This window comes from Mastacembelus armatus, chromosome 9, assembly GCF_900324485.2.
Source record: "Mastacembelus armatus chromosome 9, fMasArm1.2, whole genome shotgun sequence".
Lineage (NCBI taxonomy): Eukaryota > Metazoa > Chordata > Actinopteri > Synbranchiformes > Mastacembelidae > Mastacembelus > Mastacembelus armatus.
In genome coordinates, this window is record NC_046641.1 from 3,638,637 (window position 1) to 3,666,626 (window position 27,990).

The 27,990-nt window shown below is 40.1% G+C and overlaps 3 protein-coding genes across 3 annotated transcripts; 2 read left to right on the top strand and 1 right to left on the bottom strand.

The window, feature by feature from the left end:
* Positions 1–7,454: 7,454 nt before the first annotated feature.
* LOC113138523 (G-protein coupled receptor family C group 6 member A-like) lies at positions 7,455–10,871 on the bottom strand. Its single transcript, XM_026321046.1, has 6 exons — positions 10,651–10,871; positions 10,263–10,572; positions 9,317–10,114; positions 8,807–9,016; positions 8,604–8,721; positions 7,455–8,380 (listed from the first exon to the last, which is right to left on the bottom strand). Exons 1-6 carry the CDS (start codon positions 10,848–10,850, stop codon positions 7,455–7,457), a joined length of 2,562 nt encoding a protein of 853 aa, XP_026176831.1. The 5' UTR covers positions 10,851–10,871.
* Positions 10,872–12,914: 2,043 nt separating this feature from the next.
* On the top strand, positions 12,915–20,860 carry LOC113138528 (bile salt export pump-like). Its single transcript, XM_026321055.1, is given in 26 exon segments — positions 12,915–12,926; positions 13,024–13,072; positions 13,554–13,784; positions 13,844–13,963; positions 14,074–14,207; positions 14,305–14,476; positions 14,564–14,688; positions 14,774–14,948; positions 15,040–15,153; positions 15,241–15,351; positions 15,437–15,562; positions 15,650–15,853; positions 15,965–16,135; positions 16,239–16,428; positions 17,193–17,274; positions 17,360–17,453; positions 17,552–17,716; positions 17,804–17,908; positions 18,009–18,170; positions 18,268–18,471; positions 18,592–18,833; positions 18,922–19,078; positions 19,180–19,377; positions 19,481–19,687; positions 20,256–20,402; positions 20,593–20,860. Coding segments are annotated over 24 exon segments (3,807 nt in total). The 5' UTR covers positions 12,915–12,926; positions 13,024–13,072; positions 13,554–13,583; the 3' UTR covers positions 20,794–20,860.
* A 2,369-nt stretch (positions 20,861–23,229) lies between these two features.
* LOC113138529 (eIF-2-alpha kinase activator GCN1-like) lies at positions 23,230–26,610 on the top strand. The gene is made up of 7 exons (XM_026321056.1): positions 23,230–23,233; positions 24,378–24,441; positions 24,577–24,708; positions 24,985–25,093; positions 25,292–25,390; positions 26,008–26,142; positions 26,244–26,610. Exons 1-7 carry the CDS (start codon positions 23,230–23,232, stop codon positions 26,391–26,393), a joined length of 693 nt encoding a protein of 230 aa, XP_026176841.1. The 3' UTR covers positions 26,394–26,610.
* Positions 26,611–27,990: the final 1,380 nt, after the last annotated feature.

Consider the following 27,990-nt stretch of genomic DNA (forward strand, 5'->3'; position numbering starts at 1 on the left):
ACAACGGGTAGATCCAAACATTTTACAAACACCTCCCTCCTTAGCCAGTAACATGTCTAATGCCATCTGGTTCTGCCAGATCATGAGACTAGTTTTACCTAACTGCTCTGCTAAACCTCTGACAGCATCTCTAAGTGTAGTTAATGAATCTCTGCTGGTTATAATACAAATAATTTATCCAATCAACATTTTTATTTTTAAATGGTTAACCACCAAAACAGAAAAGATTCAAACCCTGCTGCAACTTGGTTTCTAGCTTTGTACTCGTCGGGAACTCCTCTGGGCTCTGATGGCATCAATATATACTCTGTTATCAAAACTGCCGGCTGCTGCAGTGTCTCTTTTCACACGGTGTGGTCTGTCTAGGGAAGAACCAGACGGAGGCAACACATAAAATGGCATCACCAATTGTATAAGAGCACAGGTTCCCTGCCAATCAGGTGGGAGCACTGGTCTCAATTGGTTTCCCCCACAATACCACCACAGGTCAGCACGTGCAGTAACATGGTCCGTGAACCAGGAAGGGTCATAGCCTGCCCCAGGAGTGGTCACATTGGTGGTAGAGCTGCACCAGTGGAGATACCGACCTTTCTCCCTGAAGTGGAATTTCTCAAAAACAGGTATAATTAGTACTATAAGGTGTAAGGAACGGTGGAGTAAGAGCAGGAATAGGTGGCATCAAATAATGCAAAGACATTGTTTACTGGCTGGAGGGCCAGTAAACAAACCAAAGACTGAATACTTATGACCATGTGATATTTCAGTTTTTCTTTTTTAATAAATTTGCAAAAATTTCTACATTTCTGTTTTTTTCTGTCAAGATGGGGTGCTGAGTGTACATTAATGAGAAATAAAAAGAACTTTTTTGATTTTGGCAAATGGCTGCAATGACACAAAGAGTGAAAAATTTAAAGGGGTCTGAATACTTTCCGTACCCACTGTATATTGGACCTTCCATGGCAAAATGTACTTCTGAGCAGTCTTCTCCCCAGGTCACTCTACTCCTCACTCACCTAATTCCCCTGGGTGTGGTTGGTTTCTTCACTGGTTTGAGACAAGTGGTCCCTATTGGTCCCACCCGCCTTTGTAGCCAGACTTCACCACAGGTTAGTTGGAGTTTAGAGTGAGTCCCTGCTGGTTTGACAGAATTACTCAGACAGTACTTTTACCTCTTTACAGTGTGTTAGATGAATCCAGGAACAATTCTCACAACCATGGGTGTGGACAGCAGTACTTCATAAGGTCCTTCCCAACACAGAGAATACCAATACTTCCTCTTGATGATTTTTACAGAGACCCAGTCTCCTGGTTTTACTCTGGAGTCAGGTTCAGGCTCAGGACCCTCCTGTTGTGCATTAATCACAGATACAACATTTTTATTATTCAACATTTTTGCCATGTAATCAGCAATGGTCTCAGTCATGTGAGCATCCTCCTTAATGAATGGTTTTAACTCAGGAAGATGATAACACTGCAGTAAGATGTTTAATTACCTGGTTTTCAAAATATGTGTCATTATTACAATAGATTTTCTCTGGAATTCCAAATCTGCGAATAATAGTAGTTGTCAGTGTTTTAGCTACTGTTAGTGCATCAGGATGCTTTGCTGGAAACACTTCAGTCCATTTAGTTAATGCATCAATGATCACTAAACAGTATTTCTTTCCCTCACAGTTATTTAGTTCAATAAAATCCATGCAAATGTGTTGAAAGGATAGTCAGGTAGTGGAAACTTTCCACTATTTCTTGTCACAATCTGTCGCTGTGGATTATTTTTGCACATATTTCACATTGTTGACAATTTTTTTTTTGAGTAGTTTGTAAACACTTTGTTTACAATTTCATCAGTTTCAACAATGGACTAGACAACTCTGAATAGTTTGGTATCCATGCTCTGCAGAAGTTTGTCATACCTAAAAAAGACATCATCTGTCTTTTAGTTTGTGGTTTTGGTGCTTTAAGTATAGCTTCTTTTCTGTGTGAGTCTAGAGCTCTCCCTTGCTGTGAAAGGTCGTGACCTAGGTATTTAACTTCCTTTTTCCACAACTGTAGTTTGGTCTTACTCACTGTGTCCCTGTTCTGCTAGAAACTTAAGCAGAGCTATGTTGTCTGTTTTGCATTGCTCCTGTGTTTCAGAGCATATCAAAATATCTACATACAAAAGTAGTTGACTTCCTGTAGGAGGAGAAAACTTAGCTAAGAATCGATTTACAAGCTCTTGTACCAAAAAGGAATCTTATCTTCAAGCCTTGCACCAGCAATGTTACTTTAGCATTTTTTTTTCTTAGAGCATAATTTAAGATACTTCATAACTCAGATGTTAGCTTCAGTCAGATGTGTGTCTTATAGCTCTTTCTGCTGTTCAGTGTGTGTATTTTGCATCTGACCTGTTTTTTGTTGTCTAGTCATGCAGAGTAGCCTGCTCCTCCCTCCTGCTGCAGCGTGTCTTTCTCTGTGGGCAGCTCTTAGCCCAGTGGCCTGTCTTTTTACAGACATAGCAGCAGTCATGATCAACTATCTGCTGTCTGCCAGGTCTCTGGCCGCGACCTCGTCCCTGTCCCCTGCCCCGGCTCTCACACCATGGCTTGTCCCCCTGGAAATAACACTCAGAAACCATTTCATTATCATAGTGAAAAACACTTCAGCTGTTTTCCTAACTTTCTTTTGTGCTTTTGCTCTTTGTTGGAGAACAGTAGCCACATGCACAGCATCATTGTAGTCTCTGTCAGGGCACAAGTTTGCCAACCAATTTGATGCTTTCAAATAAATCCTGAAATTTCAGGTTTGAAGCCATTTAAGAAGGCATTCTTTAACTGCTGTGCATAAGGCCCATCCCCATTTTCTGCAGCACCTTCAGGTACTGATATTCCACTGTGAGTGTTAAACATCTTTCAGTCTGTTAAAATAAGCCAACACTCCCTCACTATCTTCTCCATAAGGAGGTTGAGGCCGAGACACAGGATCAGAAGGAGCTGTGGGGGGTGATGATGCTCCACCGACAGCACCCTCCTCTCCCTGGGCGTACAGAGGAAGCTGAGTCGGTGGTGGATTATTAGGATGAGGAGGTAGTCTACAGCATGACATTGTTTGTTCATCTGTAAATTCAACAGTTTGCCCTAAATACAATGTTGGTGAAGAGGCTTTTAACTGTTTTTCTATTTGCTTCTGTCTCTCTTCCTTCTCTCTTTCCCTCTCCGTCTACTCTCTGCCTCCTTTAACCAGTTTTCTTTAACCATTCTGTGCTGCAAACAGCCCTTCTTTTCTCTGATTCTTCTGATTTTCCCTTAGTCTTCCTTTTTATGTCCTTCACTAAGTTTCTACAGTCTTCATAGTTTAACTTCCCTGAAAAACCATATTTATTTTTCTATTTTTCTAATTTTTCTATATTTCTAGGATCCTTTTGATGCATCAATTTTGCATCACCGGTGACTAGTTCTTCTAATTTAGTGTGCTTATTTCCATTTTATTGCTTTATATTCAGTTACTGTTGTTTTATACTCACTCCTATTTATTCATTATTAGTAGTAGTATTATTATAGGCCTACACTTATTATTTTTAATAGGCTCCTTCTCCCCTTTTTTTAATTAATTTAATTATTATAATTTCTCTGTTTTTATATTCTTCCCTTGGTACCAATACTCTCTCTTGGCCTTATGCTCAAAAGCACTTTCGACGCTGCACCAGGTTTCTTTTTGTTTCGGGTCTCCCACAGACCGCGGGGTTAGTTTACTTTGGGTCTCCCACTCCCACGAGACTAAAAATATCAGTGACTTGCACTGATATTTTTAGTCTCGTTTTGAAGCCGCTGACCTCTCAGCCTGATATGAGCCAGTAACCCACTGAGACTCTACTCAGCTTGCATGACCTTATAAAATTCCTCTTACCTTACAGGAGTCCGTCTCTCTTTTCAAAATTCAATCGCTTCACTCCTCTCCCATCACAGCAGATCCCAGCCTCTCAATGCTCCAAACCGTTCCCTAATGGGACCGGGGCGGAGGGCTTTCAGTCAGGAGTCTTAGACTCCCCCGTGTACGGTTTGTAGGTCCAAACCTGGAAGGAAGAGGAGATATTGCAACCCAGGACGAGCCCCCAAGTTTGTTAGGTAAATTCTTTTTACTCAGAGGACGAGCTTCAGTAAGATTATATAGAAGTTTTACTTGCAAGGAGCAACAGTCTCACAGCACCTTGGTACAGCATGAGGGTCACTGGCTGCTTGCAGCCCAACACATCAGTTTTCATGGTAACACAAAAGGGAAGTGATCTGTCACAGAAAGACATCTGGGCCCTTATCAAAGAGCCAAGGTTAGAGCAAACTGTTCTCACTGAGAATGAAATTATATTTCCACAATACACAACAGGCCCCATTCAGAAGGGTTTCAGTTATACTAAAGTAAGGTGGATCAGGTCACAGGAGGGTAAACATTTGAATTTCTCCAACATCCACAATAAACATTTCTCTTCCAGTGAGTGGTCAACATAGGAAACTGTTTTCCAGTTAAAGTTGATTGTTTTGCAGACTGACAAATCGAAGAACAAAATCATTTTTGAGCCACTGAAGAGTTGAAGGGTTTCTGAGCTTGTCTGTGTTTATGCTGTTACATATTTTACATTCTGCTATAAAGTTTGTTTGTTCCATGTGTTATAAATTTAAAAGTACAGGTGGTTGGGTAAAACCTGCAAAAATTCAAATAGAACTGTATTTTCTAACTTGTCTCTTGTAGCTCATCAAGTCTGTGATTTGTTTGTTCCACTTTATGAGATATGTGTCTGTAATTTCTGCTTCCATACAAATACAACTGGGTACAAAGGAGTTTTGTTTGTGGTACTGATGGTATTTTCATTCTTCTTTCTAAATTGTTCTTTTCCACAACTGTGTCTCTGTGTTACAGGGTAGCCCACTCAGTTCACTGTCAGCATGTTCATGGGAGTGTGCTCAACCAGTTCACATGTGCGTTGTGGACTTGGAGAAGGCATTTGACCGTGTCCCTCATGGTATCCTGTGCGAGGTGCTCTGGGGCCCTGGACTAAGGGCTGTCTGGGATGAAAATTTGTACCTCCAAGTCCAAGGCCATGATTCTCAACTGGAAAAAGGTGGCTTGCCCTCCCCAGGTTGGAGGCAAGATCCTGCTTTAAATGGAGGAGTTAAAGTGTGTATTCACACCTGTGGCTCTAAAAAAATGCATTGGTGCATTTTTATTTTGTGTCACTTGTGTTCACAGGGTAACAGTCCCAACTGGTCCTAAGTTGTAAACAAATGTCATGCGCGAACCAACTGTTCTCTCATTGGTCAGAGATCTTACTCAGAAGGGCTTACCAGAGAATCCATTCAGACCATTAAATGCAAACTGTATGTACATTGTTTGCCAACTGCCATATACATAATAATAGAATAAGACGTTTACCTGGGAAAAACAAACATGGAGCATCAGCAGCGTGTGTGGCCACTTTACTTGGTTGTGTTTCTAGTGCTTGGATTTCTTCTTCTTCTGTTTTGGTTGATAGTTGGCAAATGGGTGCATTACCGCCCCCTCTGTTTGTCTGTGAACCACAGTTAGCAGGCCGAGACCAGCCCTTCTTAGCGATCTGAGCCCGCTTGTTTTATTCCCACATCTGAACGCGATTGCTGTGTTCACATGTGCCCAAACAAACCGATCTTTGGGGTTAAACCCTGCCTGTTTCGGGAACAACTGCTCAGGTGTGAAGACACCCTGAGTATCTTGGGGTCTTGTTCACGAGTGAGAAGGCTTGGGCATGAGACTGACAGATGGATTGGTGCAGCGGCTGCAGCGATGCAGTCGATCTGCTGTTCTGTTGTGGTGAAGAAGGAGCTCAGCTGAAAAGCAAAGCTCTCGATTGAATTGAATATACGTTCCTACTCTCACCTATGGCCATGAGTTTTGGATCATGACCAAAAGGACAAGATCCCGGAAACAAGCGACCGGCTGCTCCACATCGAAAGGAGCCAGCTGAGGTGGCTTGGTCATCTGTTCCAGATGCCCCCTGGACACCCAGTGGGCATGTCCCAGTAGGAGGAGGCCCCGGGAAAGACCCATGACATGATAGCCGGACTATATTTCTCAGCTGGCCTGGAACGCCTCAGTATTCCCCTGCAAAAGCTGGAGGAAGTATTTAGGGAGAAGGAAGTCTAGGCATCTCTGCTTAGACCCTCTGAAATTTTGCACTTCAGTGACAAAAAAACTGAAGTTTTGTTGTTTGCACTGAATGACATTGCTGGCAAGGTTCCTATGGACCTGGGCTTTTTAACGCAATCTTTAAGGTCTGTAGTCACAAACCTGGGTGTAAAATTTGATTGTAATTTTAAACTTGATCTACAGGTCAGTGCAGTGCTGAAGCTTTTTCCAACTATTTTCTTTATAAACAATTTATTTTATTTTTGAGTTAATTTTACTAGCAAATGATGTTAGGTCTCATACCGTATCACAAATGGAGAATTTTAGGTTCAACTGGTGTTTTAGGTTTGTAGTTTATTATGGCTTACCCTTAATCACAACAATACATTTTTAGGAACCACAGCACTGCAGATGATTGTCTCATTAGATTTTACTCAGATGTCAGATGGACTGTTGGCCAGACCAGTAATTCATCTATACACCTTGAAAACAATTCAGGGTGTAAACATGATCTTCATGGCCCAAGTTAGATAAATATTTTCCTGCAGGAGTTCACAACCAAAAATCAACTTTGTGTTTAGCCACTCGTCAGATTAATTGTCCATACAGTGAGCATTCAGTGGAAGTGAGAAACCCATCCTAACATACAAATGATGATCCAATATTACAGATACAGTAGATTATATACATGTTCCCATTAAGGTTGATCACTTCCATTTGTGTATTCAGTTAAATAAATCTGTAAACTCATGCCATCTGTCAGTTCAACAGACTGATTGATATCTGACAACATGATCAAAAATTTAAAAAAACATATACATAGAAATTTTTAGGTGGAAAAAGTTATAAAGCATGCATCTAGCTCTTTATTTAGTTCGCAAATACACATACATACAAGTTTCTTTATAACAGTTTTTTTTTTTTTTTTTTTTTACATATATAATATTGCCAATTTTAAAAATTGACAATAGGGATAGCCACTTTGGTGTCCAGAAATGATTGTGGGAAACAGTTTAATTTCATTACAAAACTTTTCAGTAAGCAACAGTGGTAGTAACAGCAGTGAAGCAGGAGAACCAAAAAATAACAGCAAAATCATGCACTTGACAGTAAATGTAGAATAAATACATACTATATACAGATGATACTATAATTGTTAAACTGTAAAGGATGGTTTCTGTTCAGATCTAACACAGAAGTAGACAAAAACCCCTACTCACTGACTATGATTTCACCACAGACACGTTTGTTACTTTGCTTAAAATTTTCTTTCTGTAGCATTACAAAGATACATTCTTTGTGAGTGATGTGAGTGTATGAGGTTATGGTTTCAGCACAGCCACGCTGTTGTTCTCATAATGGTTCCTGATGTACTCAGTAATGGCAGTCACATTGTTCATTTCTTTTCTGAACAGCATAATGTAACATTTAGGGGCCAAGTGACCCACGAGGATGCTGTAGCTGGAAATGAGTATGGCTATACATTCCACAGCTTGTTTGTACTTCCCTACCAAATTGATATAAATGGGGATGGAGAGGATCCAAATAATTAAAAACACCAGCATACTGACAGTGATTAAAGTTGCATTTTTATATAAATCAGGCAGCTGTTTGCCTTTGAACGCAAACAGGAAACAAATAAGGCCCAAGAAAGCATTGTATCCTAACATGGCTATAAAGAGTTCTTTGGAACCTTTGTGACAGTGCAGCACAATGGACATGCTTAGTATATTTTCTTCTGGGAATGGGGGGTGGTAGTACAGCCATGGCACACACAGGGCCAGCTGGATCCCAGAAACTACAGTCACCACAGCCACTGGCTGATTCAGCTTCTTCATCCAGGATTTTATCTTCAAGTTAAAGCTGACGCCCAGTAAGATTTGGAGCAGGTTGGCCAGAATGCAAGAGATGCAGAGGGAAAAGGCTATGCCGAAAAGAGGCAGGCCTGCCATGCAGGAGGCATTAGTGGGCCTTCCTGTGAAGGTAAACGCAAGGCAAAAGCAGGCCAGCAGGGAAATAAGCTCCAAGAAACACAAGTAGCCTCCAACTGCCTTGACGATGGGAGTGCTACGGTAGATCATAAACAGAACAGCAAACACCATAGTAACAATTATCCCAAAGGCTTCCAAGAAAGTCAAAATGATAATTAAGGGATCTGACCAAGTTAGGAATTCTTTTGTTTTTTCCAAACATTTATCCCTCTCTGGAGATGAGTAATTGGTATTACTGCAGCTCTTGCACTTCTCACCTGTAAATGTAGACAAATGTCATTTTAACATCCTGAAGAACCTAATGTTAGTTTAGTTTATTCATCAGAAAGAATAAATTCCTTTGAATTCCTGAAACATATCATGCTTTGTTTAATACAAATGAGGAAGTGACCAAGTAAAGTAGTGTGTCTGTATTTGAAAATGAACGTATGACAGGCAGAACAGCTTTTCTGTTGACTTGTAGAAATCTAAAACACTCACCATTTCCAGGGGAATAGTCTCCATCTACACATGGAACACAGTCTTTGCAACACTTTTTGCCTTTCTCTTTGAGTTCGTACCCTGGTTTACATGCGTTAGAGCAGTTGTAAATAGTTACCTTGAAGGGATTAAACTGAATCAGTACAACTTGGTGGTTATAAATGATTGTGGGAAACAAATATATGATGAAGACATGACCTCACATTTACAATGGGCATATTTCTGAAACATTCATCGTTGACTTTGATTTTTCCATCTGGCCAGTATTCTCCAATGACTATTATGGATTTGAATTTGTATTCAGCCATCCTCCAATGTACTATATCATATGGTAAACTGGGGTCTCCACTGGCATTAAAGAATATGTTTGTGCCATTCAAAGTTAGGTTTATCTTCTTGATTTCCTCGAGAAGCTGAGGAGACAAAAATAAATAAAACCGTATTTACAATCAAGATATGTTATTATTGCTTCTACTACTAGTAAAACAACAAATCCTGGCAACAGTCAGTCCACATCCCTCCTTTAAAGCTCACCGTATGTGATTAAAGAGTGAGCTGTTGGCTATACCTTCATAATTACCAGGCTGACATGATAGCGGTATCACATTTCTCATCCAAATAAGGAAATGTTTGTTTCCAAAAATGTCAAACTGTGGTTTTAAACACAAATCAGTAACAATATAAAATATGTCACCAAGGTATCTTTACTATACCTCCAAGGCTGTAAAACCGGCACTACGTTCACACCGTTGGCTGTCACACCTCAGCAAGCTCCTGAGGCCCTCAGCAATGACCTGAACAGCTACATAGGCATTGTATGAGTCACCCGGGTCAATGTAAGCAGCCAAGCAGTTTGTGTGCAGGCATTTCTCTCGCTCCATTTGGCAGTTTGCGCAGTTCATTTTTTCTGCCTGGTTAGAACAAAGTTTGTTGCAAGCCTTAAAATCATCAAGAAATGCATTAGTGGGCCCATTAAACCATGACTTGATGTAGTCTTTAAAACCAGGCACCTCATTCGTCTTAGACATAAACCCAAAAACCTGCCCAGCCAACCCGATGCCTGGCATTTTAGAGACCTCTGTAGACGTGGACCACGAATCACTTGCGATCCAAGTTCGGTTGAGGTTGTATTTAATAGCTGCTTCCATGACGATGTGAACATTGGCATTCTTGGTGAACATGATGATGGCTTCTGCAGTGGACTCATTGATTTTTTTCACCAGCATATCAAGCCGTGTATGGGTTTCCGAATTGTTCTGGGAAAAGTCACCAGGCAGAATGTCAACAAATTCAATGCAGATGAGCTCTTCATTGAAGATGACTGTAAGGCTATCACTCCCATACTTTCCATACTCATCATTACTTCCTATAATGGCTACTGTTTTCCAGTGAAACAGCTTCACCAGTTCTGCAATGGCCTTTGTCTGAAATTTGTCACTTGTTGTTGTTCGCAGAAAAGTGGGGAACTTCGACTTCTCACTGAGCAGCTCGCTTGTTGATGCATAGCTTATCTGTGACAAGCAGGAATAAAAGTGTATTAAAATTGTTCTGCATGTAGTTTTCTAAACTGACTTTACTACTGAATTTATCAACAGATTATATTCATTCACATTAATGGAATTATAGAAAAGGTCGCTATCAAGTACAGAGAAGACAAACCTGTGTAACTGATGACAGAGCAACAACTCGTGCGACAGCTATTGATACTTCAGAATATAGCTCACCAATCACCACCTTTGTTTTGGGTTCAGTTAAAGTTGATTGAATGTCATTTAGTTGACAGCTCTGAGGGTTTGGCTGGTTCTGCAGCAGTTGGAGTGTTGCTAGGATGGCAAAGCTGACATCTCCACAAGTGTCATAAATGTCATATCCTAAGGTGATGTTGGGTAGAACCCTTGGTGTACGCTGGTTTATTTCTCTGATGGCATATATCAACACTTGAGTTTGTAGAAATGTTTGGAAATTATATCTGCAAAAGATGAAATTTCCATTTTTTTGCTGTAGCATATGTCATCTAAAGAGGCTTGTTCAATCAGGCTTTACTTACTGAATACAGGAGTGTGGTCCTCGAGCTGTGCTTCTGTTGATCGAAGTGTGAACAGGGACCAGTCCTCCAATGATGATATCCCCAGCAGAGTATGCATGCAGAAGGCCCGTCTCTCCTGAACAAGGGCGAAATACACTCAGGATGGTGACATACAAACATAACAAGAACATTGTGAATATACAGGAGCTCAACAGATACATGTAATCATTAGTTATTCCTTTTTCTATAATATGACTCTGTACTTGAATAGTAGCTCCCATATATCACATATATATGAGAGCTTCATTTGCATTGTAAGATGGAATCTGGATTTGGATGCAAAACACTTTTTCTTTTTAACACATCTTCAAAAACAACATTTAAATTGTTCATAGAGGAGGGTTTATTCATGGCTACAAATATCTCATTATCAGTTTGTATGATCTCTCATCTTCAGCTGATAACCTGGCTTGGACACGGCATGGTTCTGTATTTGTGTTTTGAATCACACAGTGTGTCTTTTTTTTAAGTCAGGAACCTCACATGCAAACTGTTTCACAGTTTGCATTATGGATCAGGAGAGGACAGCATATAAAACATCACCTATTTTGTTTAGATCCCATCACCTAGATGTTTAATATGCTGTCCTCTCTTGAACCATAACCATGGCAGTATCTCTGTAAGTTCACATGACTTCTCAGGCCATTCATCACTGCTTACTGGCTTTCAATAACTTTCAAAACTACTTTCTCCTCTGTCTGTTTTAGAGGCGAGAGGGCTTCCTCATGCAGCTGTGCCACTGCACTCCCCGACTCTCCTGCTCCAGCTCGCTATCCCACAGCAACTGCCAATGAAATGTCACTCTGCTGGTGTGTCCAGCATTTTTGGGTCCACCGAAAACCCCTTCATTAATAAAGATTTGTGTTGCAATTCTCATTGAAAAAACAAAATTGCCTAGGTGCATTTTCTAAAGAAAAACTCCTGAAATGCAACATACACTAAGTACGCTGATGGTCAACTGTTTGGCAGCAAAAAGTGGGTTAATCAAAAAGTGCTCTTATTATTATTTTTATTATTTTAAAACATGATTTTCACAAATGCCACTTTCTTTACTCATGAATACAAAAAGCCATACCAAAGTAGATATAGGATTATTATATTATTGTATAGTCTTGAGTCCATGTTTTTCTAAATTTGAGCACACATAGGTTCAGGTTTCTCCAGTCTGTGACAGATGTCTAACAGAGCTGTCAGCTTTATCACAGCTTGTCTTTGTGACTGTGACCCCCTGTTTCCTGTGGTAGGCCACTATCTATTACCTGTATTGTAAATAATAACCTGCTATCAAGAAGGAACAAATTCCAGACCCAGGCATTCCACTACTTGTCCCTGGGAGCATTGACCCCTGTAAACATCTGATTGCTTACTACAAATTAACTAGAGATTAGGGACATTACCCAATGATAGATAGTTAAAAAGCTAAAGGATGACTTTTCTATAACCAGTGTTACCACATTTCACAAAAGCCACATGGTTTTATGAAGATTTCACTGCATAGCTAATCTAATAGCAGTCAATGCTCGTCAACTTGGTTAAGTGATTGAATTTCGCCTTACAAAGGTAGTCTAGTGGGGATCATAATGCTGACACAACCCTTATCAGTCTAATGGAGCAGTAGATAATGGGAAAGGACAGGCATAGGTTGCCTGAAAAAAAGATAGGATAAGAATTTACTCTGAGGAGCCTCACTGGTGTTGGTGGACACCTGAACAAACCAGACACTGAGTGACGAGTCCAGGTATAGTACATTTTCTTTTTCTTCCACATGAACTGCTCCCCCTTGCAGGAATGCCCGCTAAGAATTTCTGTTCTTGCCAGAAACAGTTTAGTTTAATAAGGTTTCTTGATGGTATTATTATGATAAGCTGTTCAAACTGTGTTGCTGGAATATTGTCCCTAACATCTTATGTCCCTGTTTCTTGATGAGAACTGATAATCTCAAACAAGGCATCTTTCTGAATAATTAAAATATTTTCCTTATTTTGAGAGTTCCCACCAATTAAACATCCAAATTATAATTTTTATGGTTTTTCTAATCCACAGTTTCTAGGTGAGGGCATACCTGCCTGAGTCAGGTCAGCAAATATGAAGAAATCAGCCAAATTTACAGCACCAAATGAACATATAAAAGGTGAGTGAGCTAAAAACCAAAACGAACACAAAATAATTTTGTAGGAAAATCTAAATACTGACAACTCTGAATATGGTGTTCCTTTTTTAACAGACATTGAAAATGGGTAAGTTTTGTGATGCATGACTGATATTTCTCATAGTATATAATGTGTTTGTTATGGTGAGATATTTCTGGGCCTTATTTTAATATATGTTTTACAGCAATGAGAAGAAAAAAGAAAACACACTGAGTGTTGGATACTTTCAGTTGGTAAATACATTTTTTGTCTTATATTATTTTGGAAATTAATTAGTTTATAATATATTTATAACTTATAGTTCTCAGGGAACAAGGTTGGTACTTTTTGCAGTACAACAGGAACCATGAGTTGGCACGGACTCAGTTCTAGGGACTATCCCACTGTCCCTGTCCCTGCACCCGTGAAGGTCTGCCATAGTATGATGCTGCCACCACCATGTTTTATCGTAGGGATGGTTCAGCCAGATGCTGAGCAGTACCTGGAGTTCTGCCCAAAGGGCTCATTTTTTAGCCACATGATTAAGTTTAGGAAGAATTCTTCTGGTGACAAACTTCTTCCATTTCAGTGTCATTGAGCCCACTGTGAACACTCAAACCTTTGGAAAATAATAAATAAATTGGGAAATAAATTTTGAAAAACAGAATACATTCTGAACCCTCTGCATACTGTTAGAAGAAATTCTATCTAAGCTATGCATATTCCTTTTCGCAGTTTCGATTTGCCACCTGGAAAGACGTCCTGATGATGGTAGTGGGGAGCTTGTGTGCCCTGATACACGGAGCAGCTTCACCACTCATGCTGTTGGTGTATGGCATGATGACAGACACATTTGTGGCTTATGAGTTTGAGGTTCAAGAGCTAAAAGACCCAAACAAAAATTGCATCAACAACACCATCTATTGGAAAAATGGCTCCATATATGAAACTGCTGCAAATAGCACTGTGTACTGCGGGTGAGTAATTATTTTATTGTTGATGGGATTGTTGTTTCAGTGTGTAAGAGCTGTTGTTCTTAAGCAGTTTGTTCCCTTGGCAGGGTGGATATTGAAGCAGAGATGACCATGTTTGCATATTACTATATCGGAATTGGATTAGGAGTTTTACTTGTTAGTTATTTTCAAGTAAGTAGTTTTGCTTTCAATGTTCAGCTTTAATTTTAATCATTATTATAGCTCATGACAGTGTAGCACAGTATGTCTATTCAAAAAAATAATTTTGCACCACAATATAGATCTTCTTATGGGTGACAGCAGCTGCAAGGCAGGTTCAGAGGCTACGAAAGGCTTATTTCCGAAAAATAATGCAAATGGAGATCGGATGGTTTGACTGTAACTGTGTTGGCGAGCTGAACACAAGGCTGGCAGAGTGAGTTAGATCTCTATCTACAGAACTGTTAGCAGTATGTGGCCTGCAGAATAATTTCCACACAGCAGTGTTTATGGTGTGTTCTGCTCCTTCGTAGTGATATCAACAACATCAACAGTGCCATTGCTGACCAGGTGTCTATCTTCATTGAGAAGATCTCTACGTTTGTGTTTGGCTTCATGGTTGGATTCGTTGGCGGGTGGAAGCTGACTTTGGTGGTCATAGCAGTCAGCCCTATGATTGGTATAGGTGCTGGACTGATGGCTGTGGTAAGAGTCCAGCTGTGAATCAAGGGAATGATTTGTTACTATCAGATAGAGTATATGTATGTGCTGCCATGTTTTTTGTTCCTGAAGGCTGTGTCCAGGCTGACTGGACGAGAGCTGAAAGCCTATGCAAAGGCAGGGGCAGTGGCCAACGAGGTCCTGTCATCTATCAGAACAGTGGCAGCATTTGGTGGAGAGCACAAAGAAGCTGAGAGGTATTTTATTATTTTCTAAAATCACAAGTTGTCCCGTTTTGTATGATCTGATCTCGACTGAGATTAAAGTTAGAAATCTGGACAGGTATGACAGGAATCTTGTGGAAGCTCTGAAATGGGGAGTGAAAAAAGGTACCACTATAGGTATTTTTCAAGGATACCTCTGGTGCATAATATTCCTCTATTATGCTTTGGCCTTTTGGTACGGATCTCAATTGGTTATCGAGACCAAAGAGCTGTCTCCGGGTAATCTTATCCAGGTAAGGAAAAATTAAATGCATTAAATTTTTCTTAAGTGTTGCTGTTTGTGTTAACAGTGAAAGTGGTTTTCCATGTGGCGTTTATTTTTAGGTTTTTCTGGGGGTACTCATTGGAGCTGTAAACTTGGGCCAGGCCTCACCCTGCTTGGAAGCCTTTGCTTCTGGTCGTGCAGCTGCAAAGACCGTCTTTGACACAATCGATCGGGTATAATCAGGATTCTCTTTAAGACTTTACTACAGATACAATCCTGACTGGAATTTAAGATTTAGAGAATTACTGTTGTGCTCACAGGAACCAGAAATTGATTGTTTCTCAGAAGAGGGTTACAAATTAGACAAAGTCAAAGGTGACATTGAATTCCATAATGTCACTTTCTACTACACATCCCGGCCTGATGTCAAAGTAAGTTTCTCTACCAAGCAGTTTTTAAAGACCATGTCTCAGTTCTTAAAATTAAACTCCTGACTACTGCTATATATTTTTTTAGATTTTAAATGATCTCAGCATGCAGATCAAAGCAGGAGAAACCACTGCTTTTGTTGGACCGAGTGGATCGGGAAAGAGCACCACAATCCAGCTCATCCAGAGGTTTTATAACCCACAGGGAGGAATGGTAACAACTAGAGCAACTGGACAGACAAAACATAACAAAAAGCATTTTTAAAGGCATCATTGTAACACATAAAATTTTCATTCCCAGTTGACTTTGGATGGCCATGATATCCGTACTTTAAACATCCAGTGGCTCCGTTCTCTCATTGGTATTGTAGAACAGGAGCCAGTCCTGTTTGCCACAACCATCGCAGAAAATATCCGCTTTGGTCGACCTGGCGTTACCATGGGTGATATTATCCAGGCAACAAAAGAGGCTAATGCTTATAATTTTATCATGGATCTGCCGCAGGTTTGTTTCATTATGTAAAGACAGTACAGAATAACTATAGTAGTTCTGAGAGGTTTACAGTCACATGTGAGGCTTTAATTTAACAAGCTAAACATAATAATTATTATCCAGAAATTTGACACTCTGGTGGGAGAAGGTGGAGGCCAAATGAGTGGAGGACAGAAACAGAGGATTGCTATTGCTCGAGCTCTGATCCGAAACCCCAAAATCCTGCTGCTGGACATGGCCACATCTGCCTTAGACAATGAGAGTGAAGCTGTTGTCCAGGAAGCCCTGGATAAGGTTAGCCATTACATGTACACTAACAATACATGCACACTAACATGTAGTGACTTCACTAACTGTTTTTGGTGAACTGACACTTAAATAACTGGTTTATGTGCAGGCACGCATAGGCAGGACAACAATATCTATAGCTCATCGCCTTTCCACAATTAAAAATGCAGATGTCATCATTGGTTTTGAGCATGGACAGGCCGTGGAGAAGGGAACACACAAAGAGCTATTAGAAAGAGGAGGTGTCTATTTTACCCTGACCACCCTGCAAAACCAAGGCACAACCAACGCAGCTAATGGTACAATTCATGTGGACTAAAACTACAGCTAATGATTATATTCATTGTCAATAATCTGATTATTATCTTTAAAGCAGTAAGAAGGGCAATCTCTGTCTGATAAGGAACTGCTTATGGAGCAAGATTTGAGACAATAACAACTGAACAGACTGAGGACATTGAAAGTATTCAATACCAATGTATTAGCTGTAGGTACTTTTTGGCAAAGAGAATACTGTACTTTACTGGTTATACTGGGTGTTTACAGGTACTTCATCTGATACAATGGTGGATGGTTTATACTTTACAGCAAGAAAATGCAAACACCCCAGGTGACAGTAACTGGCCCATAAGAACGAAGTACAATAACAGTCACTCAAAAGTAGCTGGCCATTGGGGACACGGTCCTGTAACACCCATCCCCATGAGATTTTTTTGTGCCAGAACTGAAACTGAAAAAATGAGAACTGAAAAAACAAAATGGAAAACTGAACCTGAAAAATAAAAAACGTAACCCAAAAAATAGAAAAATGAAACTGGAAATTTTTTAATTGAAACAGAAAAAATTATTTATTTTCAATGTCCTGCTTTCTGTTCAGTTCTTATTGTCTCAAATCTCATTGCATAAAAAATGAGAACTGAAAACAAAAAAAAACGGAAAAACGAAAAATTGGAACTGAAAAAATGAGACATGAAAATTTAAAAATTATTATTTCAATGTTTTTGTTCAGTTGTTACTGTCTCAAATCTCATTCCATAACAGCTTAACCTGATTCTTTTCCCAGATGGTTTCAGTAAAACTCTTGAAGAGGACTTTGATTTGAAATCAGGTAGTCTTAGCAGGGCAAGCAGCAAATGCCAAAAAAGGTACAGTATATCAAGTTGAAAAATACAAATCAGATCATTGTATTCTGGATGAAATAATTTTATTTTCTCATGATTATTCCTGTAGGAGTACTGTTCGACTACGGTCTGGGAGCATGTTGTCAAATATAATGTCAGATAGCATCAAGATCCCTTTGGGCAATGAGATCACACCACAAAATGTACACGTTTCCCCATTAAGTTTTGTAATAAGTAACTAACATAATTATTACAAAGCAACTTGCAGAAATTAAATAGTTCTATCGCATGTTTTTAACAGGAATGTGAAGATGATGCAGATGAACAAGTAGAACCTGCCCCAGTAGCACGTATCCTTAAGTACAACCAACCTGAGTGGCCCTACATGCTGCTGGGGTCACTGGGAGCAGCCATCAATGGCTCCATCAGCCCCATCTATGCTGTCCTGTTCAGCCAAATTCTTGGTGTAAGAATCTCATGGGTTATGAAAGACGTATGCTGTTTTACTCGTTTAGACCATTTGTTGACTGAGTTGTGTGATTTGTATTTGCAGACTTTTGGTATCAGTGACTTGAACAAGCAGAGGCAGCAGATCAATGGGATATGTGTTCTGTTTTGCATTGTGGCCATCATTAGTTTTATTTCACAGTTTTTACAGGTTTGCACCATTTACACAATTTTTATTATAACATTATTTAATTTATACGTAGAGCAGAAAAGAATAAGCTCGTATTCATGGAGATTATTCAATCTTCCAGGGGTATGCTTTTGCTAAGTCTGGAGAGCTGCTGACCCGCCGTTTGAGGAAATTAGGCTTCCAGGCCATGTTGAAACAGGAGATCAGTTGGTTTGATGACCCCACAAACAGCCTAGGAGTTTTGACCACCAGGCTGGCCACTGATGCATCCATGGTGCGGGGGGTAAGTAAGAAATATGCAAGTCTTGATCTCAAATTCACATTATTACTAACATGTTTTTGTATGGTTGTTTTACATTTGGTTGGTATATTTTCATCAGGCAACAGGTTCTCAGATTGGCATGATTGTTAACTCGTTGGCCAACATTGGAGCGTCTTTTGCCATTGCCTTATACTTCAGTTGGAAGTTAACTTTGGTAATTGTTTGCTTCTTGCCACTCATTGGGCTGTCTGGGATATTTCAAGCTAAAATGTTGACAGGTTTTGCACATGAAGATAAAAAAGCCATGGAAGCAGCAGGTCAGGTAAGCAGCCCTTCTGTCTTCATATGGAACAAGACGATTTGTCATTTTGGCCCAATTTTATTTATTAGGTTCTTCATAAAATCATAGGGTACAGTATAAAATCTGTGTTCTCTGTTTCAGACTTCCAGTGAGGCTCTTAGCAACATCAGGACAATTGCAGGCTTGGCTAAAGAGAAGTCCTTTGTGGAATCTTATGAACAAAAGCTTGAGCTTCCATATAAATCTGCCAAGAAGAAAGCCAATATCTATGGCTTCTGTTTTGGCCTTTCCCAGTGTGTCTTCTTCATGGCATATGCTGCTTCATTCAGATATGGAGGCTATCTGGTTAGCTCTGAGGGGTTACAGTACATGATTGTTTTTAGGTTGGTAATATTCTTTATTTGCACAGGAAATCAGACATTTTCAGCTCCTATATTGAAGCTTCTTTCAACTCATTTGTTGGTCCTTCAGAGTGATTTCAGCTATAGTGACCAGTGGGACAGCACTGGGCAGAGTTTCTTCCTTCACTCCAGATTACGCCAAAGCCAAAATCGCTGCCGCTCAATTTTTCAAACTGTTGGACCGAGTTCCTAAAATCAGCATCAGCCATACAGATGGGAAAAAATGGGTTGGTGAATTTAGTAAATAAGACAGAACAATGGATGATTTTAGATGCAGTTCTATCACAATGTTACTTTGAAATGTTTATGCCTACCTGTGTGTCTTTAGGACATCTTCAAAGGCAAAATAGAGTTTCTTAACTGCAAGTTCACCTATCCAGCACGGCCAGACATCCAAGTATTAAATGGTTTAGCTGTGTGTGTAAAGCCTGGTCAGACTTTGGCCTTTGTTGGGAGCAGTGGCTGTGGAAAAAGCACCAGTGTTCAACTGCTGGAAAGGTTTTATGATCCAGATGAAGGCCAAGTGGTGTGTAGACTCATTTAGAAATTAGTTTTGCTTAACACAAAATGAGTTGACTATATTGCAAAGCCTTTTATGTTTACTTAACTGTTTAATCCTTTATTTTCAGTTGATTGATGACCACCCATCTCATACAGTGAATGTGCCCTTCCTAAGATCACAGATTGGTATAGTATCGCAGGAACCAGTGTTGTTTGGCTGCAGTATAGCTGAGAATATACGGTATGGAGACAATGCACGCAGCGTTAGCATGGAGGAGGTTATGGAGGCAGCTAAGAAAGCCTACCTTCATGACTTTGTGATGAACCTACCAGATGTGAGTGGTAACATTTTATTTAATGATATAACGTTACATGCATTGCCACTGATCTCCTGGATACACAACAAGGCAGCTGTAGCTGTAGCTTTAGTAGCTGTCCTGGAGTTTTTGAACATCACACAATCTACTAATCTTCTTCAGCAGATAGAGCTTGTCAGCAAATGTAGGAAATGATTGAAACGCTTGAATATTTACAATTCCTTGGCCATCTAGTTTAGATTATATGATATGGATGAAATCTCCAGAAGAGCTACTAAATAGCGTGAGACTGTTGTGTAAACTGTTTCTGAGGTTAAGAACGACATTTGAGTCTTAATTATCAACTTGTTGCCTGAGATGCTCAAGATACATCACATGTAACTATTGTTAATGTGACATTAGTAGATTAGCAGATTTAGGCATTGCTACTGAAGACCCAACACATTAATGGTATCTAGAAAATGAAATGGTTTATTGTGGTGGTACAGGTTTATCACCACAATATTGTGTTTTCTAGAGATGACATTTGCTTACATTTTGACCGTTTGCTTTCTCCACTTTTATCAATAAATTTGCAAACTTTAAGAAATATGAGTCTCAAGTTGGTGCTCAAGGGTCCCAGTTGTCAAGAGGGGAAAAACAACGCATTGCCATTGCCCGTGCCATTGTCAGGAACCCCAAGATCCTGCTCTTAGATGAGGCAACGTCTGCCCTGGACACGGAGAGCGAAAAGGTACTCAGTGATTCAATTTTAAGCACATCCACTCCCATAAAATACTGTAAGACCTTCCAGTACAGAGTCACTGTTTTAATGATTGAGCATCTTTTGAATGATAATGGTTTATATTGTATGTCACATGTATATGACACACCAAGATAATGTACTTGAAGAGTGGGCTGATTTAAGCTTTGTTTTGTTGCAGACTGTCCAGGCTGCTCTGGATGAGGCAAGGAAAGGACGGACCTGCATCGTCATCGCCCACAGGCTGACCACTATCCAGACCGCTGACATCATTGCAGTGATGTCTCATGGAGTTATAATAGAGCAAGGCACACATGCTGAACTAATGACTAAAAAAGGTGCCTATTACAAACTATTCACAACAGGTGCTCCTATCAGCTAAACATCTGCAGCCACATATGATGAGCATAGGATTAAATGGGTTCTATATATGACTTATCTTACATTTTATTTAATTTGCTGTTGTCTTGTAATTTATGCAGACATTGTACCTACCCTACCTATTTGCATATACAGAGCATAAATATTGTGAGGATAAAATTCTTGCACATTTATTTGTTTGAGTACTTCCTTTTTAAAATGAAGGGATAGGCAAAACAAGGCAAGGCAAGGCAAGGCAAATTTATTTGTATAGCAACATTCATACACTATGCAATTCGGAGTGCTTGACAAGGCATATAATTACATTAAAAGCATGGAAAAGAGCATTTAAAAACAAATACATTTATAAATAAAATAAAGTTAATTAAAAAAAATGTAAAAGCACATTAAGAAAACAAGGATGAACAATAATTTGAAGGCAGCAGTAAACAACAGTGTTTTCAGTCCTGATTTGAATGAGCTGACAGTTTGAGCAGACCTCAGGTGTTCAGGAAGTTTGTTCCACAAGTGAGGAGCATAGTAACTGATTGCTGCTTCACTTTGTTTGGTTCTGGTTCTGGGAACACACGGTAGACCTGTCCCAGATGACCTGAGGGGTCTGGAAACCTCATAGGGAACTAATACATCTTGAATATATTTTGGTCCACAACCATTTAGTGCTTTATAAAGTAGCAATAAGATTTTAAAATCTATCCTTCTTGTGTTCTTGTGTTTCAATTAACTTTAACTTTTTTCAGAAAAAGCAAAGAAAAACAGTTTTCTGTATACAGTTACAAGCATAATGTACATGCTCACAAATCTTACAAAAAAACACTTTCCAAGCACAGCTTTATGAATTATATTCCATTACCACTCTACTTACACTAAAACAGCCCAATTATACTAATATCATGTCTTTAGATTTTATAAAACGAACCAAAAAAAGTTTGTAACATTTCTGTCCAGGAGAGGTCACCAATTCTCAGCCTCTTGGATCACTACACAACTGTTGTTGGCTGTTGTAGACCTATTTTACACCCTAATCCCTATTTGCAACTATGCTGTCCAAGTTTCAAAATTATCTTTTTTTTTTTTTTTTAAATGGTACATTTAAACATTTGATATGCTATGTTATATTGTGAATAAAAATTTGGTTTATGAGATTTAGAAGTCATTGCATTCTGTTTTATGTAGATTTTACACAGTGCCCCAACTTTTTAGGAATTGGGATTGTACCAAAATACCTTATTAAGCTTGGTTTGTAACACTCTCTCCATCAAATCTGAGCTCTTAGGATCCTAATATATATTCAACATTATTCATATATATATATATATTCAACATTCAACATTCATACATTTAGAAAACGTATTCATGCCATGGTTCTATTGCAGTATTCAAGGACTAAAGCATTTTCTTTTTAACTTATTTTTGCCAACTCAAAAAGTAAACGATACACAGTATAAAATAACTTTAAAACTACTTTGTGTACTTTTTTTGCTTTATTTGAGGGGACATTTTTCTGTTCTAAAACAGCTTTGGTTTGCGATTGAGTTGCATCCCTTTGAATACCATTTTCTCTTTCTCCTGAGTGAGGGTAGCAGGTGGGAATATATCAAATTTTATTGTTCTTAAATGTGTGTAAATGTGATGTGTGACGCTTTTAATTCCACGTGTTTTCTTCCTAAACCTTTAGGAGTTTACCCACATTTCAACACGTTAATGGAACATGTTTGAAGATATGTATTTTAATTAGGATTTATTTTCAACGTCCAACATAATATTGTCGATGTTTACATTATTATAGGCCGATTCAACAAGAAAAAATTTTACGTACCTGTTGTGACCTGGAAGTGACGTAAGCAAGTTCTTCCGGGTATCAAGACCGGCAAGATGGCAGCGGACACGCAGGTTTGTGTGGCTGTTTTTCAATAGTGCGCTACCCGCCTACAAAACGGTAATTCCGTACTGTAGAAAACAAGTTCGCGGTATCTAGTGTGTTGTTTTATGGTGATTTTGGTGGGTTTGGGTGTCGAACGGGATACTCGTGCAGAAACGAGCAGCAGCTAGCTGCTGCAGCTAGCATAGAGCTACGTAGCCTCAGAGCAGCTCACGGCGACACGGTGTCGCTTTGTAAAGTAGCTGCTTACTGTCATTGACATCCTGTGGTGAGAATGGCCTGAGGCAGACAGATTAGCGCCCTGTGTGGAGATGATGACTCCTGAGCAAAGATAAGTGTCGACGCCATGAAAACTTTTGAGACTTATATAATCCTGTCTGAGTATTACAGTCCTCGGCTTGTGTTTCACTGCTGCGGCCCCTCCTGTTGAGGCAGGACGCTGACGTTTGTTTAGGAGAAACATTTTTCCTCTTACGTTGGTGTGTAATTCTGCAGTGTCATTTTTATGAAGCCAGCTGAAATATATTGACAGTGGCTCCTAGTTCCAGACTCAAGTGTATGGGTAAGCTGCCTTTGGCTGGGCGATGTGGAAAAAAATCTCATCACGATCATTTTTTTCGTATCAGACGATATCGATATATATCATGATATAAACCAAAGGACTATTGCATTAGTTCCTTTTTACTCCTACGTGACCAACATTAGATAAAGATGTAAGGTTCATTTTGATTTAAAAATTTATTTTCTTCTTTAAAATTGAACATAGCTAACATAGTACACTATACAACTAAATAAATAAAATAGTTAAAAGTTATAAATAGTTAATAGTTGCTTCAAATATATGAAATATCTCCACACCACTAAAGTCCCCAGACCCTTGCTCTCAACAATGCTCTCGTCTTTTGAGCCCCGGGCTGTGTCTGTTTGGGTGTTTTCATCATTGATGCTGACGCTCGCGTTGTTTTCTGTTCATTTTCTGTTCTGTTCATCTTCTCTTTAATCAGGCCCCACTCCTGACCTACTGTCTTACACAGCGACAGCAGCCCAAACATCAGCATGTGAGCTGCTGCTGGCTGCTCCTCCACGTTTTGTGCTGTGTGTCAACCTAACTGATGTGCTGTAACTCTCTTCCAGCCACATGATTGGTTCAGTGCGGCATTAGTTTCATTATCATCGGCTGTTTGTGCTTTCTGTCAAAACAATGACGGAATGAGTTGTTAGAGCAGAGTTATATCGCAAGTGGGTGGTGGCAGTAAACACGTGCTTGTGCCGTGCTGCTCAGTCTTACATTTCTGCTACGTGATTGGGTCGAGGACCTGTCCATATCAAATAAAAAATGGCCAACTCTTGTCATCGAGATCGATCTTGATCTTATGGTGATGCAGCAATAACATTCAATATGTGGCACAGCTGTAGTCCCACATCATCATGACTCACAGCGTCTCTGCTGCCATTCACTTCACTGATGTCATTAAAGCAATCCTCATAGTAACTGAGACGTCTGTCAGGTTTCAGACACACTGAAGAAATTTGCTCAGAAAGTGACTACAGCCAGTGTGAAATAGCGAAGGGAGATATTTGGAGAGCTGGAACAGTGTCTAAAGGGCAAAGGTAAGAAATTTTGTTATGAACCTCCCCACACTATGATGCTGTAGTTAAAAGGTGCTATAATCAACACTAATGCTTCTTTAATTTGTCGTTTTTAGAGTTACCAGAGCCTGCCATCAAAGGACTATGCAAACTCTTCTGTCTCACCTCACACAGATATCAGTAGGTGTACACAGTCACTTTGTAAACCATACCAAATATAATGTGAGGTTTCGTTCTTTTTTTTTTTGTTGTATTCTTGTGAATCCTTTGTGTATTCTTGTCCTGTATGTTTACACGGGTATGTGTGCTTCTCAGGGATGCGGCATCACGCAGAGAGCTGCTCTCAGTGATTGCCCAGCTGGCTGACACTCAGCCTGACATCCTGGTGACCAGCCTCCCCCACTGCCTGCTGAACAGTGGAGTCATCAGCAAAACTGGACAGCCCAGGTACTGCTCAGAACTTTAGATTGCACATTTCTCAGTATGGAAGATGTGTTTGATATGTTTTACTCTAAACAAAATAAATGTTATTATGCTATTCAAAGGTTTATGCAAGATTTTGTATAATATGAGGCAGAATTAAGTTAAAGTAGGAAGGATATTTATGATTGGGTGATAAGGCAATGAAAAACATTAAAAACAAACATCACCTTAATTAAAAATAGACTGCATATTTTCCAGGTTATCTTCCTCCCTCTCATGCTTGTCTCATTACACTTACAGTAAAGGAACAGGCTCTGCTGCCTTCATTGGCTTGTCTTGGACCTGCCTTTTGGTCTACAGCGTGTTTTCTGCCCCAGAGAAAAGAGAAGGATCCATCTGGAAGAAAATGGTTAGTGAAAGAGTTTGACTTACGCATTCATAGTTATCGACCCTGTGTAAGAAAACTGTCTATACAGAGTGTGACAGTTCTCATGGAAGTGTTATTTCACCATTGCTCCAAATTTTCCCACATATGACAACAGTCATAGTTTTATTTTGGCTGTTGGCATCACTTCATGGCTTCACGGTGTTTTGTCCTCTCCATTAGGTGGAGATACAGAGCCTTCTTGTGGCTGAAGTAGTGGGTGGAGCCAAGACCACCGCTCAGAAATCTGGTCTCAAGCATGTCAGACATCTCTGGCAGGAGGTAAGTATCAAATACACAGCACAGAAACACATACATGTTGGCTCTGTCAGAGGGGATGAACGAGTCTGATAATGAGACTGAGTTGCCCTTTGTATTCACTCCACTCATTCAGTTTGTGTCTCACTTAATGTGGGGTTTGGTGTCCTGACAAGATGATCTGCACTGGTCAGGGATTTTCATCCCATTAAAAGCATAAATTAAATTCGCTAGTCTGTTTGTAGTACAAGTCCAGTTTGGGCAGACATTTAAGTTATTTGAAATGTAATACTGATACTAATAGTGAAGCACTACTACAAATCAAATAATAGAAAACCTGATGAAGGTCTTGTTTTTTCCACTGGATGCAATTCAACACTGACTTCTATCAGTTATTTCTCCCTATAATATTAATGCTGTCTGAATGGGGACGTAGACTATTGTCTTAAAAACTCAGAATCAATTAAAAACTACTAGATCTGTGACCCTTTAAAATCAGATGAGACATTTGTGATATTGGGCATAGATTGAAGTATAATTCAATGTTTACACCTAGAAGCAGCCATGGATCTTAGAGCGGAGAACAACTGAAGAGAGACAGGAAAGATGGATTGGTCTGACACTTTGTCTGTCTTTAACAGATTCCTGGACTGGTTGATGAATACATCAGCACTCTATTGAGTCTGGATCAGAGCCCAACAAGTCTGGCCATGCTAGGGTTGTGTTTAGACTTCTGCACGACTCAGAAAGACAAAGCTACAATAGAGAAGAATAAGGTGAGAATTTATTAATCACGTCTGACTAGTGATCTTAAAATTTTAGAAATAATGTGCAAGCATGACTGTCACATATATCCTTATATGTGCTGTTTTCCCAGAGTGCCCTGTTGGATCTGTACATAAAGTCTGTTCTCATGAGCAAGACAAAACCACAACAGCACATTCTGGACAAAACACGCTCAAAACAGTGGAGATGGTTGTGGACTTCAGGAGAAATGCCCCCACCCACCCCCCTCTCACCATCATGAACAGCACTATAGCATCAGTGGAGTCATTCAGGTTCCTGGGCACCACCATCTCTCAGGACCTGAAGTGGAGCCTGCACATCCAACTCCAAACCTCCCAGCAGAGGTTGTACTTCCTGCGCCAGCTGAAGAAGTTCAACCTTCCACAGACGCTGCTGACCCAGTTCTACTCAGCGGTCATCGAGTCTGTCCTGTGCTCCTCCATCACTGTCTGGTTTAGCTCCGCCTCTAAATCAGACATCCGAAGACTCCAGAGGACAGTTCGGACCGCTGAGAAGATCATCGGTGTTACCCTACCCACCCTCCAAGACCTGTTCACCTCCAGAGTGAGAAAACGAGCTCAGAAAATCACTCTGGACGCCACCCACCCGAGCCACCACCTCTTCCAACTCTTACCCTCTGGCTAGCGCTTCAGAGCTCCAAACATCAAGACAGCCCGGCACGAAGGAAGCTTCTTCCCTCAGGCCATCCAACTCTTAAACTCGTAGCTCTCCACCATTCCCTTCCACCACCTGCACTATGACACTGGCACCTTTTTGCTCTTTGCACACTAATTAGTTCCCCCTTTCATCCTGTTTTTCAGGTTATCTGTGCATTTTTCTTTTAGTTTTTTTGTAGCATTTCTGTAGCATTTATGTTTACTGTTTGACCCTCTGTAGCAGTTGTATTTATATGTGTTTGCACTGGAGTACCCCCCCGTACCTAAACAAATTCCTTGTGTGTGTGTGTGCACACTCACTTGCCAATAAAGCTCATTCTGATTCTGATGTACATAGGAAAAATAGCAGGAAAACCGAAATCCTCCCCATGACAGACGCCATACAAACTACAAGCCTCACACACATTCACACCATGCAAACACAACTGGAGCAGTGGGCAGCCAATGCTGCGGCGCCTTGCTCAAGGGTCTCACCTCAGTTGTGGTATTGAGGGTGGACAGAGTACTGGCTATTCACTCTATGCCACCGACAACTCCTGCCAGACCTGAGACTCAAACCTGCAATTTTCAGGTTACAAGTCCAACTCCCTAGCCATTAGGCCACGACTGCCCCCTAAACATACAAACACCGATGGTAATTGTTCTTTCGGCGAATCTGGTCGAGTAATGCAGGGGGTCACAAATTGCCACATAGCGGTCGACTGATATGAGCACAATATTTCCTATGGTAACAGAAACAACTGTAATAGGGAGCAAAAAGTAGAGAGCACATGAGGTCACCCAGCATCCAGCAGGTCCACATCATAAATATTTCAACGGGCATCACAAGGAAACCCATGATGAGGTCTGACACGGCCAGAGACAGAATGAGGAGGTTTGTTGGGGAGTGAAGCTGCCTGAAACAAGAGAACGTCATAAAAAACAGCAGCGACTCTGCAACAACAGCAGGAAGAATCATTCAAAACAGTCTATCAAAATACAAGGAGGCTGAAGCCACTGCTGTGTGCTCAGATCAGGCTGGGAGCTTTTGAAATGATCATAAAGAATTGAACAGCCTATGTGCTATAGTGGCCTCTATAAACCTGAGACAAAAGAAGAAATTAAAGTTTGCAGATGTGTAGAAAAGATTTGTAGCTGTAGAAAATAACTGACAATGTCAAA

Coding starts and splice junctions, on each gene's coding strand:
- LOC113138523 (XM_026321046.1), bottom strand. CDS start 10,850: ATGTATCTGTTGAGCTCCTGTATATTCACAATGTTCTTGTTATGTTTG. Junction 9,017..9,316: donor CCGGTTTTACAGCCTTGGAG/GTATAGTAAAGA, acceptor TTGTCTCCTCAG/CTTCTCGAGGAAATCAAGAA. Junction 8,381..8,603: donor AGACTATTCCCCTGGAAATG/GTGAGTGTTTTA, acceptor CTACATTTACAG/GTGAGAAGTGCAAGAGCTGC.
- LOC113138529 (XM_026321056.1), top strand. Junction 24,709..24,984: donor AGCAAAACTGGACAGCCCAG/GTACTGCTCAGA, acceptor TTACACTTACAG/TAAAGGAACAGGCTCTGCTG. Junction 26,143..26,243: donor CTACAATAGAGAAGAATAAG/GTGAGAATTTAT, acceptor CTGTTTTCCCAG/AGTGCCCTGTTGGATCTGTA.